The sequence below is a fragment of the Nymphalis io genome, chromosome 30, assembly GCF_905147045.1.
Source record: "Nymphalis io chromosome 30, ilAglIoxx1.1, whole genome shotgun sequence".
In the NCBI taxonomy this organism is placed as follows: domain Eukaryota; kingdom Metazoa; phylum Arthropoda; class Insecta; order Lepidoptera; family Nymphalidae; genus Nymphalis; species Nymphalis io.
Genome location: NC_065917.1, coordinates 3,132,234 through 3,147,593, shown reverse-complemented (window position 1 = coordinate 3,147,593; position 15,360 = coordinate 3,132,234). Strand labels below are relative to the sequence as shown.

At 36.6% G+C, this 15,360-nt stretch overlaps 1 protein-coding gene across 10 annotated transcripts in view; it reads right to left on the bottom strand.

The window, feature by feature from the left end:
• Positions 1 to 1,913: 1,913 nt before the first annotated feature.
• The window catches only part of LOC126779883 (la-related protein 1B), a 91,986-nt gene continuing 78,539 nt past the window's right edge, over positions 1,914 to 15,360 (bottom strand). For all 10 annotated transcript variants that reach the window (XM_050504018.1, XM_050504019.1, XM_050504028.1 and 7 more), the window contains 14 exons: positions 15,097 to 15,242; positions 14,855 to 15,008; positions 14,329 to 14,385; positions 13,919 to 14,041; positions 13,186 to 13,283; positions 12,389 to 12,499; positions 11,927 to 12,078; positions 11,347 to 11,455; positions 10,692 to 10,837; positions 9,686 to 9,819; positions 8,730 to 8,860; positions 7,733 to 7,827; positions 7,039 to 7,406; positions 1,914 to 5,732 (listed from right to left, as the gene is read on the bottom strand). In XM_050504018.1, the coding sequence (XP_050359975.1) occupies positions 7,336 to 7,406; positions 7,733 to 7,827; positions 8,730 to 8,860; positions 9,686 to 9,819; positions 10,692 to 10,837; positions 11,347 to 11,455; positions 11,927 to 12,078; positions 12,389 to 12,499; positions 13,186 to 13,283; positions 13,919 to 14,041; positions 14,329 to 14,385; positions 14,855 to 15,008; positions 15,097 to 15,242 (1,527 nt within the window). In that variant the 3' untranslated portion in view covers positions 1,914 to 5,732; positions 7,039 to 7,335. The remainder of the gene's footprint in view (positions 5,733 to 7,038; positions 7,407 to 7,732; positions 7,828 to 8,729; positions 8,861 to 9,685; positions 9,820 to 10,691; positions 10,838 to 11,346; positions 11,456 to 11,926; positions 12,079 to 12,388; positions 12,500 to 13,185; positions 13,284 to 13,918; positions 14,042 to 14,328; positions 14,386 to 14,854; positions 15,009 to 15,096; positions 15,243 to 15,360) is intronic.

Sequence of the window (15,360 nt, the reverse complement as noted above, 5' to 3'; positions counted from 1 at the left end):
ATGTCAACCATCGCTTACATAGCCAATGCGCCACCAACCTTGGAAACTAAGATTTTATGTCCCTTGTGCCTGTAATTACAATGCATTTAGTTTTATTGTTGATTATTATTCATTTGAAAATGTGGTTGTTTATTTGTCATTCTTTCGGAAAAATTAACAGCATTTAAGCAAATACCTACTAACCATACTACTAACCAATGGTAAATAAAATAAAAAAATTAAACAAATGGTTACAGTTTTCAATCGATTATTATTATTAAGAGTAATTTTTATTTAATATATTATTTATACATATAATCTAATAATAATACATTTCAATTTAAAAATGACTATAATAGATAATCAAAGTGTCCAAAGTTCAATGAAAGTAACAAAAGCGATGTATTGCGCGGGAAATTTCCCGCCAAATTTCCCGCGCTTTCGTAATTTCAGTTACTTGATTGCCTTGATGCAGCAGGTTTGCTTTAATCTTGCATAAATTGGTGTACAAAAGACGCAAAAGGGTTTCTTTGAAGCTGTATGATATATTTTTATTACAAATACCAATGACCTAATTATAGCTGTCACGTGTTTCGCGCTAAAACAACGTGAGCTGCGCTATGCATGTATGCATACATAAGCTTAGGTCTGGTAACGCCATCTTGTGAATGGCCATTGAAATGGCAACGATGTTGCTATTAGAAAAAAGTTTACTGTTTATTATTATATTATTAGACTTAAAAATATATTGAATAATGCATTTAATGCTCTAGTTATTACAATATTAAAAGTTTTAATATATTGTAATAAATTTAAAAAAAATCAGTATTCACTTTTATAAAAAAATATTTCTTTACTGGATTGCTAGTTTTTTTTTAATGATTAATAAAACTCATAATAAAGTTGCAAAATGCAACTGGTGTAATTTAATTTACACTATTTTTATTTGTACATGCCTACACTTTCCATAACACTGTTATTCCTATTACTTATCAAGCTGTTTACTTGGTGGTAGGACCTTTCTGCATGCTTGTCTGGGTAGGTACCACTCACTCATTACATTTTCTACCACCGAACTGTATACTTCGTATTTTTGTGCCCGATTTGAAGTGCGAGTCACAGTTAACTACAGGCACAGGGGACGTAACATTTTGGTTCCCAAAGTTAGGAATATTTGATACTTTTTACAATGTCTAGAAGCGATGGTAATCATATACGATCAGGTGGTAACCTGGTAGTCAGACTGTTCGAATTACTATTTTAATAAAAAAGGTAACAGCATAGACACAAAATTGTGTATACTTTTTTGTGTTTTTATACTAATTGTTTATTAAAAAAGAAATAAAATTACTCATTTTATATTGTGTTCGGATTTAAAAAAATAAAATGCACATTGTTTTTTATTATTAATTTATTTATCAATATAATAATATGTATATAATGTATAACTTACAGCCTTAAAGAGCGTCAATCGGGGTACAAAGTGTCAGAAATCCAAAGACAACCCATATTGAATCAAAAGTGAAAATTTAAATTAAAAAAATTACACCAATATATATTATTTTTCACAATGGGAACTATTGAAGGCCACGATCGACGCCACCAAGCATCCTTAAAAAAAACATGTATTTTTTTTTCTTAATTTTATTAAATCATCAAATATACCTAACGTTACTGACTATGAAACAATTCTACGCTCGCCTATGTTACAACAACCAATTTTTTAATTATTTTTTTTTTTTGTTTTGTTAATTAATTAATTTGAATAAAACCGAATTAAATTGAGAGTCAGCAAAAATTAAGAGATTGGAAAATTGCACGACACGCATCTTTTTCTGATATTTATACAGCACTTATTAATAATAAAAAGAGTAATCATTTTTTTGTATCGTTTTCCATTTATACAATATCCTAATTTTTTTTTTATTTCCACCTTTTAGCACAATGTCTTCTCCTTTGGCGTTCTTACGAAAAAATTGCAACAACTGATGTATTTAACTTAAAAAAAAAACTTAACAAAAAAAAAACACAACGTCGTTTCGAATCGTCAAATTTTTAAACGTCTGAATTTATGAAAGGAAATTTCGCGGGAAATATCGAAAACAAAAAAAGAGTCAGTTCATGAAGTATATATATAAAAAAAAATTAAGCACATTCGATTCTAATTATTAGTAAATTTATTTACAAAAATTTTATATAATTCATACGTTTAAAAAATTGACGAAAAATTTTTTATACCTCATCTCATGATCGCTTCGTACATTATACGACCCTTAAACTTAAAACTATAATAAAAGGGACGGTCCTGGTGTTCGAGGTCCGTTTTAGACGATATCATTATTGATGACCACAGATCAATTATATTCCGTTAAAACATCATTTCCTTTATAAATCACACTGTCATCAAAAAATTAATTAATAGACATACATTATGTTTCTTAGTCTGATTTAATTCATAATTATTAAAAAAAAAAAATTGCTAGTTTTGATAAGCCTAAATGAAAACATTCGTCTAAAACGGCCACATTGTGGAAATTTAGCGACACAGAAATCGTTCATAAAAACTATTTCGAAATCAAACATTAAAATATTACTACAGAATATTATAATACCAACCCTTTAGGCGAACTTTATCCAACCGAAGGTCTCTCCATAAAGGGATGGTTTAAGGTTACATTTCTAGCTGTCATATAACTTAAATTATAAATCAAAATTATTACTTTAAAGAATTCGAATTAGACATTCTGAAAAATATATATGTAATTGCAAAGAAAACGTTGCCTGCACGATTCAGAAATGCGTTTAAAATATAATAAGCGCCATCTATTGGCACTGGGCTATTAACATTGATTGCTAGTTAATTTTTTAATTAATAAAGAAAGCTTATGAATCAATGTACCATTTCATGGTAACATATATTGTGATAACTAAGCAATCGATTTATGTTTAATTATTTTTAATCTGTGTTTTATAAGAAAAAAAAAAAACAATAAACCTGCATTAAAACAGAAAATCTTCAATAAACATTATTTATTCTAAGTTAATAAACAAAGTGCGGTACAATTTCTGTGTCAATGCTATAAAAGAAATAATTTTACATATTAATTAATTAGGAACTATATTTTATTTTCAATAATCAATAGGAGAAGCGATCTCAGCGATATTTTGACGTTATTTTTGTCTTAAATTTACCAAAATAAGTGATGTCACGCGTGTATGGCAACACTGGCTTTACAGATAAGAAATATATCTGAACCGAACATTCATTTAAGAAATTAATCTGTTCTAAAATGCTTAGTTTATTGTCACAGTATAATATATGTGGAGGCAAGATTCACAGAATTAAAAAGAATGTATTCGAAATTTAAATAGCCATACACGCGTCACATAATAACTATGTTTACAAAAGCATCCTTAAAATCTAGAAAAAAAAAAAGAATAAAAGTATTAAGAAACACACCCTAACTTTTTATATTAAGTGCAAATTGCAATTTACATGTATCATCTTTTATTGAGAGAAAAAATTATCAACATTAAACATTTAAATGGATGCCATTTTATTCATTTAAATCAAATCCCTTTCAAAATTTTTAATGTAGATAATTTTTCACTACGTCACATCTTAACCCCGTACAATACAGATAAACAATCGCATTGAGCAAGTTAGTTCTCAGCAAAAATTAATTCAAATTTAGAACATTTTCTTTATCTATTTCCCGTACCATAGACCACAAAGACAATGCATCGTACACTATGACAATCGTTAATATAATCTAAAACTCAGCTATTAGACTACGACAGTGCCGGTTTTATATAATTTTATATCTAAATAATAATAGCAACTATTAATTTCAGGATTAAAACGTTACACCGTAACGAAAAACTTATATATATTTCATTGATAACAATTTCTAACCGACTTAAAAACAACTTAAGTTTAAATTGTTAGCTGCTTGTGTGTTTGTTTTTGCGCGATTTTATCAGAAGCCACACGACCGTTATTTGTGTTTACTCTCACTGGATAATCCGTTTAAAAATAGGAAGGTTCTAGAATATAAATAAGAGAAACGACCATCCTTATATACTCTATTATATAAGTTCATTGAAATCTATACGAAAAAAAGTTTAATTACACTATCGGTGCTCAATGAACTGAAAGAAGCATATTTTGCTATCTCTACCACATGTGTACTGTTGGAAAGGGATAAAAAAAATGTGTTTAACTTACACAATACAGCGTTATATATTTAGCCTACTAGTATCGACTAGTACCTACCTGGACGCATAGCATATTTCATTCCTATTAAATATTATATACCTTAAGATTTTTAAAGATAACAACGACTTTTTCAGCGATTAAAATGGTAGGAGTAACTCACTCATCTATATTATGCTCCAGTTAGAAGTGTAAGTGGGCCAGTGAGCCAGCACACCGCACAAGGACGCACTTAGCCAGCGAGCTAAGTTTGGTGGCATATGCCTATACAAATAATTGTGTAAAAATGTCCTATGGGCTAATAAAAAAAATAATGAATTGTTAAAAGTTTTATCATTTACGGTGTAATCGTTTTAAGTACCGATGCGGTTATTTCTAAGGAATTTGTGTGTTTAATTTTGTCATAATATTACAAGTGGCAGTATTCGAAATGCGGCTTTGAAAAATGTTATAGTTTCATCGAAAATTCTTTAGCAATTTTATCACAGAATTTAAATTTTCGTTCGAAATTTCCACGAAAGAAATTATTACGGTGAAACTTGTTTAAAATATTTTTTTTTTTTTCAAATCCGCAGCAGTACGCAGTCAAACTTTTTTTGAAACATAAACAATAGTGCTACCAAAGAAAAAAATAGAACGATTTCTCTACTAAATATGCACATAACCAGTCTTAGCGACGTCACGTCGTTCGTTTTTTAATATCAATTCTATTTAAAAAAAAGAGAAAGAATATCTATAACTGTACAGTTTTACAATTTTCGCCACTAGAGATCTGCGCTGGTCAGTTTTATTGACCATAGACAATACGCAGCACCACTTGAACCATAGACAAAGTGGACTGAGCAATCAGTGCGCAAAGAGACCTTTTGAACTCTCTGAATGTAAAGATCAAAATGGACTAATTACAAAACGATATTAAATAAGCCACTCTCACAGACAACATGGAGCTTCGGTATTCGGCGAAAGCATTGTTACAATAAGTGAAGCGTTGTGCAAGATTCGTTTAGTTTATTTGTGTGCAATAAGTTGTTGAAAAATGCTCTTCGTTTGTGTGTGCGCGTTTTCTTCTGAACACGAACATTCTATGTTATAAATATACTTATGGTAAGTCTTGTATAAAAGTCTTTTGAATTATTTAAAAAAAAACCTCAATTATTATAAAAAAAAACTATTCCAAAACTATATGTAAAGGCAAACAAAATACCGCATACCGAACGCTAAGATGATAAGCATCAAGTCCCTTGCAACACTGATCGCTCACTCCCTCGTCGAAACCCAGTGTTGCCACTGATAAATCTTATTCTAACAAGCATTAATCGTACTTATTTAAATTGATTTATATTATGTTATTAGACTAAGAGTGTCACTATTATGCATATATTTTTTTTAATATGTTCGTATCGAAATTTTTACTTTACATGTCAAAAATATATAAATACATATATAGATTGTATGTTTTTTTTAATGGTAATCTTATTCTATGGTGATAGTGGCGTCTAAACCGCGTAGCATTTTGCTTATTGTCGATGCGTACAAGCTGAAAAGTGAAGAAAAAAAGTTAATTAGTCTATTGTCGTGAATATTGCAACCACTAATAATAAAGATCATGTTGTCGAGATGGCCTAGTGGTTAGAACGCGTGAATCTTAACCGATGATCGTGGGTTCAAACCCGGGCAAGCACCACTGATTTTCATGTGCTTAATTTAATTTGTGCTTATAATTCATCTCGTGCTTGATGGAGAAAGGAAAACTGCATGTGCCTGATTTCATTGAAATTCTGCCACATGTGTATTCTACCGACCCGCATTGGAGCAGCGTGGTGGAATAAGCTCCAAACCTTCTCCTCAAAAGGGAGAGGAGGCCATAGCCCAGCAGTGGGACATTAACAGGCTGTTACATGTGGTCAATATGTTCTAGAGAAGAAAACATCGTGCAAACGTTGCCACAAGTGCAATTTGCATCCACCAACTGGAATTTGAGTTGCAACTTTTGACCAGCACCAGCTAACAAACCAATAGGCATGCGTCCGATATATCAAAACGAATTCAAAATCCGATTTCAAACACAAATCGATTCGTATCGATTTCACAAACTAATAATCCGATTTCAAAAACCGACCCAGCCGAACCCAACGCCAACGATCTATAGGTCGATACCATTAAAAGATTTCAAATCGACAAATAAAACCACTGGAAATGGAGTGATTGTTGCATAACATGAAATTCGCTTTCTGTCTTTCGAACCAATTGGAATAAAGCGGAATAAAAAGGATAGCGAATTTTGCGATTCGGATTTCGATTTGTTTGTTATGCTACGGAAATCTATTACACAATCATCGACCTTACTTTTAAGTACTTAAAGACTATATTTGCCTGAGCGCAAGCGATTTGGTGAGGCTAGGCGTTACCGAAATCGGATATCTAAAATCGATTTGTAAATCTGAAATCGGATGAATATCAGTTTTCGTTAAAAACCAAAAACACCCATGACTACAAACCACATATTAGAATTACTTTAATAGTTCGCCTGGTGACTATTTCATATGGCTGCTGTCTTGGGTTTTCCTTTCGAGAAATTCCTCAATGTTTTGTCTGGGCGTATAATACTGTCCCATCGGATTATGAGAGTGAGGGAATTGAGTGCACCTGTGTTTATACGCGAACATTGCACTGTAATATCTCGCGCGTAAGAATACTAACGATACCCATACATCCAAATTTGTCCAGCCGTTTAAAAGTTATGATGGAATAAAGAAACTCACATACATACATTCATTACAAATATTGATTTATTACAAAAATATATCAAATTAAAATTAATAATTAAAAAAAAAAATTATTACCTAGGCTCCACATATAATCAGCCTGCAATCCCAGTAACCGCACACCGCCCGCGCAGCCAGATTGGAGCCGGCCGCGACCAGCTCAGGCCGGTCGGAACCGGCTCAAACCAGTTATAACTAGTTAACACTAAACACCAGCGCGATCCGCACAACACTTTTTATTCACTTTTATTTTTATAGTATTTTTTTTTTTGTAATTTATATATATAAAAAATGCACTTTAAAAGTCTAGATAAGTAACACATGCACACGGGTTTATTTATATGTACAGTGTTTGTATGTTTGTTTGTTATGACTTTACTGTGTTTTAGCGGCGACTGGCGCTTTCAGCTCGTTCGGCGCGGCTTCTGGTTTCGACTTGGGTTTCGCTGTGAAAAAAAAAATACCAAAACTTATATTTGACACTTACTACTAATATCAGATAGATTTTTTTTATATAAAATAGGAAGGCGGGCATGCATGTGGGCCACCTGATGGTAAGTGGTCACCAACGCCCATAGACATTGGCATTGTAAGAAATGTTAACCATCGCTTACATCACCAATGCGCCACCAACCTTGGGAACTAAGATGTTATGTCCCTTGTGCCTGTAATTACACTGGCTCACTCACCCTTCAAACCGGAACACAACAATATCAAGTATTGCTGTTCACGGGGTATGTGAGGATACAATTTATTATCGTGGTGTACTCACGGCGCGGCCGGGCGTTGGCGACGACGCTCTGCGCGCCGCACGAGCCCGCGCGACCGCGGTTGTTGTTGGCGCCCGACGAGCCGCCCGCCGCCCGCCTGCGGACACACACGCGTTACGTCGCTATATTACACTCACACGGACACACGCGTTACGTCGTTATACTACACTCACACGGACGCACACGCGTTACGTCGCTATACTACGCTCGCACGGACGCACGGTGTCCGTTGCATCAAACGACCAACGCCAGATGAATCACTTTCTTACCTACCTCTGATTAATTACCCTAGATTTACATACGGATTCACTTTAAACTGAATTATCTTATTTGTGACTTCTTACGTACATGATATCGGAAATTTATCAGTTTTTACAAAAAAAAAAAAAGATTATTGTCATTGGGAATAAGCCAATTCCAATCGAAGGAGTAAAGATGAACAATCTTTAGATTTGTATATTCCATGCGATTCGTTCATAGTTCTTTATTTAACTACTTATACCCACTTTAACTTTCAAAATCCGATGGTAAGCTCGCCGATATTCAGCAATTATAAAGTATCCATCATGAACATCACTGGTTATTCAAGATAACCAACGATATCGCGTGGGTTGTTTATTTGTTTTTACTTCTCTCGCGGTTCGAATAGGCTTTAGCTACATTGATTTGTCTAAAAGTGAGTGATCTACTGTGATGTCATACTGCTTTGAAGATAAATATTTAATCAATATATTATTTTTATTATTTCACAAGTTACTCCCTACTGTCCAAATCATCTTAAATAGCTAGATATAAGGCCGGAAATCCAGAGATTCTCTGTCGAAAAATTCTCAGTAGCAGCTCGGAGACCGGAAGTTGGAAGTGTGTACACTCCCGCGTCTCGGAGAGCAGCGCCTCTGGTCGTTTCGGATTTTTCGTTCCATCGGATTATGAGAGAGATAGAATAGAGATTGACGTGCAGTATAAGGCTAGGCTGCGAGCCGCGAGCAGGAGGCGTACCCGAGCGCGCGGAAGGCGGACAGGTGTCGCTCGCTCTCGGACACGGAGCGGTGCCGGTCGTAGGGCCGCGCGTGCGGGCCGCGCCCCGCGCCCGCCGCGCCCTGCGACGCCAGCAACTCGTTCAGCTGCGGCTGCGGACGGCGGCACGTTAGTGTCATTGTGGAGCAGAGGCGGACCAGGTGATGGAATACCACCTGAATTCTTATCTTTCGTGCTCAGCGGCTAAGAAAATAGCTTTTCTTTTTATAGTATAGGAAGGCGGACGAGCATATGGGCCACCTGATGGTAAGTGGTCCCCTGATGGTAAATGTTAACCATCGCTTACATCACCGATGCGCCACCAACCTTGGGAACTAAAATGTTATGTCCCTTGTGCCTGTAATTACACTGTCTCACTCACCCTTCAAACCGGAACACAACAATACCAAGTACTGCTGTTTTGCGGTAGAATATCTAATGAGTGGGTGGTAGCTACCCAGACGAGCTTGCACAAAGCTCTACCACCAGTATTTGAATATATTTAACATATATAACATATTTATATATATATACTGTTTGGTGGAAGAATACCTGATGAGTGGGTGATAGCTGCCTGTGAATGTCTCACTGCTGAGGTAAGGCCTCCTTTTCTATTTTAAGAAGGTTTGAAGCTTATTCCATCACTCTACTCCAATACAGGTTGTTAAAACATACATGTGCCAGAATTTTAGTGAAATTTGACACATGCAGGTTTCCTCACGATGTTTTCCTTCACCGTCAAGCACGCGATGAATTATAAACACAAATGAAGCACATGAAATTTCAGTGGTGCTTGCCCGGATTCGAACTTACGATCATCGGTTACGATTCACGCGTTCAAACCACTGGGCCATCTCGGCTTAATTCACTTATCCTACATAAATAATTAAACAATTACATTCCTCGAGCAAGGCAAGGTAACCTTGAACAATACATACCTCTAGTACACGAAAGTCTTCGATGCTCTTGAACTTGGCGAGGTGAGCTTGGAGCTTCGGCTCCACTTGCAACGAAGTCGCGTGCTTGTAGTACTTGAGGAACGCCCAGAACTTTTCCAGACCGTACAATTGACCTGAATAAAAAAATATATATATATTTATATGCTAAACGCTTTACATATTTATTAAATATGCAAAGTAGCAGTCTGGGATTGTTCCACAGCTGGGAAAACGTTGAACGTGATGGGTGGTGTCTTGAGATATGTGCAAGGCTTTGAAGAGGTTATTAATTTATGAAAAACTGTTTTTTTTTTTACAAAGAGTAACTACGGTAATCTCTTCATATATATATATAAAATATATGAAGAGATTATAATAAATAAATATTTATGTATAATGGCCAGATTAGTCGATTTGTTGTCATAAACCAGTTCTGATGAGAGGATGAGAAATTGAGGGTACTCTTTAACTATTACATACATATACTGATTTTGGTATTTTCATCAATAAATCAAGCGTATTATCAATCAATCGATGAGATGAGATAGAACTGATTAAGCATACCACAAACAGACACCGAAGTAATTTTTATATATATGCCAGAGATAATAAATTTAAGCGGGTATACGACGTCACTTATTTTATTAGAATAGCAACACCACACAACGTGATTGATGTCATATAGGTTGGTCGGTTGTCAGACGTCAAGTGTGAAAAGTATAAGACGGGTGATTATTTTATTATGTAGCCGACTGATGGAAATATAAAATATAAAGGAGTATTTCAGTAGCGCGTGTGATCGTTTGTCGAGTGACACACTTGGTCTCTCGGTCTCTTGCTCTCAGGACAGCGCCAGCGCCGAACGTGCGCACTGACCGATTTAATAAAATCAACATGTTAGACGACAATGGCGGCCATTTGAATGGCAATCCATTTGAATCCGCGACATATATATATATATATATATATATATATATATATAATTATAATTAAATAGTATTCATACCTTTCTCGTAGTCAGCGAGTGTTTCAGCCTGGAAGTGCTGATATAGCTCAGGGCGGAACTTCCGTTCTAGACCGTACGAATAGAAACGGAACAGGCATTCGAGACCATAGCGGAAACCAGCTGACGCGTCCTCGTTAGCCAGTGTTCTATAGAAAAAAAAATAGATTATAGATCATACAAATAAAAAAAAAACTTACAATAATAATCAATTTCTAATTACGATATCTTGATATAGTAACTTAAATTCGGACACTAAGAGAATGTAGTCCATAATTTATAAAGCTGTATAACTTCAGGTCTTGGGTTGGGTGACGAGCCAGTAAAAAGTTACTAATTTTTTTTTTCATGAAATCATCATCTCAGTAGCAGATTAGTCACCACTATGTCGGATTGCAAGTACATCGGTTTATGAGTTAGCTGTGTTAGCGCACACACTTGTGCACTTTAATACATCCTGCGCAGCACGATAACGTAAAGTAAATGTCCCACTGTTGGGCTAAGAACTCTCTTAACTGAGAAGGTTGCAGGTTACTCGCGATGTTACCCTTCACCTTCGAGCACGATATGAATTAAAGACCCAAATTAACGATATCAAAATTCGATATTTCTTGTGTGTCTTCTATCTAGCTCACGAGTCCATCAATTACACACATACCTAAATTCGTTGTACATAGTTCGGTTGAAGTGATCACGCAGGAAGAACGACCAGAATCTAAACAGCGTGTTCATCTCCTGGGACTGGCCGATGCCGAGCTTCTTGCGTTCTGTAAATAAAATATATATTTTCTATATTCATTTATAAAGAAACCGATCGACTGCGAGTCGAATTTGCGATATAACTTTTTTTTTTAATAGGTAGGCGAACGTGCAATTGCTTCATCTGATGGCATAGACATTGGTACTGTAAGAAATATTAAGCATTCCTCACACCGTCAATGCGCTACCAATCTTATGAACTCAGATGTTATATCTCTCGTGTCTGTAGTTACACTCTCTATCTTCAAATCAAAACAAATCCATACTTATATATTATTGCTGTTTGGCGGTAGAATATGTGATGACCTGGTACCTACCCATTATATGTTACGTAATTAGAAGATTAAGCAATCTGACACACGGTCAGACAAACAGACATGTATCTTGTAAATGATCAGTTTTTTTATCGACAAGACAACAATATTTATAATAAATATGAATATAAAGAAATGAAACAAAGAAAGACGGGATTAACTCACCCTTAAGACACCTGGAGTGGTACTTGTGGTAGGCCTGCTGGGTGAAGTGGTTCTCCCGCAGCAAACCGTGGCTGGGGTGGTGGAAGGCTGGCAGCGACTGCGGGACGGAGCCGCACGACGAGCCCAGCGTCGGAGACGTACCCAGCGACGAGCTGCGCGCGAGACAAATATCCAGTTACATCTTTTGTGAATCAATGTACAAGATTAATTAGAAACAGACTGTCAAGGTCACTGCTGAGCTTTTAAGAAAGGAGTTTATTTCACCACGCTACTCCAATACGGATAGGCGGAGACCGTCTGACGGGAGATTTTCATCTGAGACATGTCGATGTATAAGTACTATTACTACCCACTCAAGCGGGGTTTGAAATTTTTGGTTAAGCTTTACTAGTGTTCCAGCCACTGTACCAGCTCAGTTCGTAATTAAAAATGATAAACTATATATAAATGAGAGAATGTTACCCGGTACTGTCACGATGCGATCGCTTGTGTTCACGGACGTCCATTATCCATCCCACGTGGTGCTCGACCGGCGGGTTCAGGCTGTGCCGGGTCTTGTGTTTCCTGCTGCTTCTGTAATTATAACGGTTCAGGTCAAATTCGTACACACACACACACACACACGTACGCACCGCACACCCGTACACACACATTATACGCTAAATACTTACGTGCACGCACGAGTGAGCGGTGTAATGTGTTAATGTGTGCTTTGCAACTTTTTTTAAGTCACTTTTAATATAATGTTATATGAAATATATATTATATTCATTCGTATTTGCTAGTAACTACAATATTTACATTTATTTTGCTTTTTAATCATTTAAACGGTTCGACGTTTTTAATATTAAAACGAAATCCGAGCGTTTTTAATTTTAAGCAAATAACGATAAGTGTTTAAATAAACTACATTTTTTTTATTAACGTCTTATAGCCGCTGATCAGTCTCACAATGCTGTGTCTTCTTCTTTCAAATCAACAAATCAACGATGAAAGAAAGAGAGAAATCGATGTATAACCAGACATCTCACTAAGTGACATATGTAGTATGTATGTATAATAATAATAATATCCCGGGACATTATTCACACGCGGCCATCTGATCCCAAACTAAGCAGAGCTCGTACTATGGAAACCAGACAACTGATATACTACATATACTATTTTTCTTTTGTAAATACATACTTAAATATAAATATATATATATATATATATAATTACACCCATAAGTATGCAGTAAGTGTTCGTATGGTACTCACATGACGTCGGTGGCGTGCGGGTCCTTGTTCGCGGCGTAGAAGCGCGCCGTACGTCTCGGCCGCAACTTACCGCCGCCCTCCTGTGTTTGCTCCACGGCCTGTATGGTGTACAATTTATTATAATTATCAAATCTCGTTCTATAATCAATTTATATTTTGTCTCTGTACCAAGGAAACCGTTTCGTTCTGTTGTTCTTGATTTTGTATATGACAAGTATAACAGACAAACAGATACTACACTCTACTCGGCACAGAGGTTGTCCATTGCCGTACAGCGTGGAAATGCGGTCTGCATTATGGGCAGCCTTGCGTCGGGTGGGAATTGGGATGTACTATTTTAAATTTAACTTAAATAATAAAAAAAAAATTGACATTGTTACAAAAAAAAAAAAAACGCAACATAACTATCGAGAGAAAAATAACGTAAAAAAAAAGCAGATACGTTATATATGTTAGATGTTATCACATTCATAATAGGTAAACGTGGTACTATTTATGGTAATAAATGTTAAAAGTATATTGTTCAAATTACACACTCAAAAGATTGAAACTTGAAATTCAGTGTTCAAAATCAAAATAGGACCCAAAAATCTTATCAGTATATTCTGACGAGAAATTCTTTAAAAACGACTCGGCATCTGATAGTTGACAGCGTTAACCCTCTCAAAGGGCCAGTTAAGCTTTGAACTTGTTCCGGTCGTATCAGAGCGGAGCGGAGGGCCGGTGTACGCACGGGTCGCGGCGGCGGCGGCGGCGGCTCGCTGGGGTTGGCGTGTCGCTCGGCGGGCGCGGCGGCCTCGAACTGCTCGCGCGAGATGAGCGACACGGTGCGGTACTGCGGCGTGCTGCTGTACGACTGCGGACGGGACCACGTTTTATTCAACACAGAAATCACTCGCCTGTTTAATGTTAAGAATCCACAATCTGACGTGTAGAGAAAAGGCAAATGAAACGCAGCAGGTTTCACTTGTTTACATTAATAAAATATTCTCCATGTGAAGGATATTCAACATTTATTTTTCATATGAAACAAATCTTAGCTGCTTACATCTACATACTATTAAACTTTAAATATATATATATTATTATGTATAATATATATTTCATTAGATATTATAAATATGAATATAATCTATAACTCACCGATGAAAACTCATTCCATAGATCCTCTTCGTAGCGTCTGAGACCATCCGTGATCACCTACAATAAAAATAATTATTTATATTGACTTGCCTTTATTGTTACTTATTAACTGAACACTAAATCCGAAATGGCCCTGTGCCCAACGCGTTCTTAGCGTGAATCTTAACCGATGATCGTGGGTTCAAATCCGGGCAAGCACCACTGAATTTTCATGTGCTAATTTCCCTGAAATTCTGCCACATGTCTATTCCACCAACCCGCATTGGAGCAGCGTGGTGGAATACGCTCCAAAACCTTCTCATCAAAAAGGGAGAGGAGGCCCAGCAGTGGGACATTCATAGGCTGTTACTACTATAAACTAAACACATACTATTTACTATATAATCTTACTTATACTCTCTTTCATATAATCTTGCAAAAGTTAAACGAAACGTTTGTCATAAAACTTTCACTAACATACGTGTAGCAATGTCGCTTTAAAAAATATACTCAAACTAATCCCTAGTTATAATTTTCGACTTCATACCTGCTCCAAGTCCTGAGTGATCTTGGTACGCGTTGCCCAGTCGCCCTGGCGGTCGTGTCCGTCGTGCTTCGGCTGTCGGGTCGCCGTCTGGGTCACTATCAACAGCCTGCCGATGTCGCGATCCGACAGTTCCAAGTCGGATTCTTCGTCGGACCTGAGGAAGGTATAAAAACACATTGTAATTAACTATATAAGAACGAATTTTATATGGCCGAGGTTTTTTTTTCGTGACGCGTAGTTACCAGGCGTCGGTGAAGGTGTTGTGCCGCGGCGGCGGCAGGTCGAGCTCCTCGTCGAGCTGGAAGTGCAGCTCCTCGCGGGGCTCGTCCTCCGGCGGCGGGGCGGGCGGCGCTCGCTCGCGGGACCCCGCCTTCGTGCGGCGCTTCACCTGAGGGATACACACATTTAAGTATTTTTCACATAGCCAATGCGCCACCAACCTTGGGAACTAAGATTTTATGTCCCTCGTGCCTGTAATTACACTGGCTCACTCACCCTTCAAACCG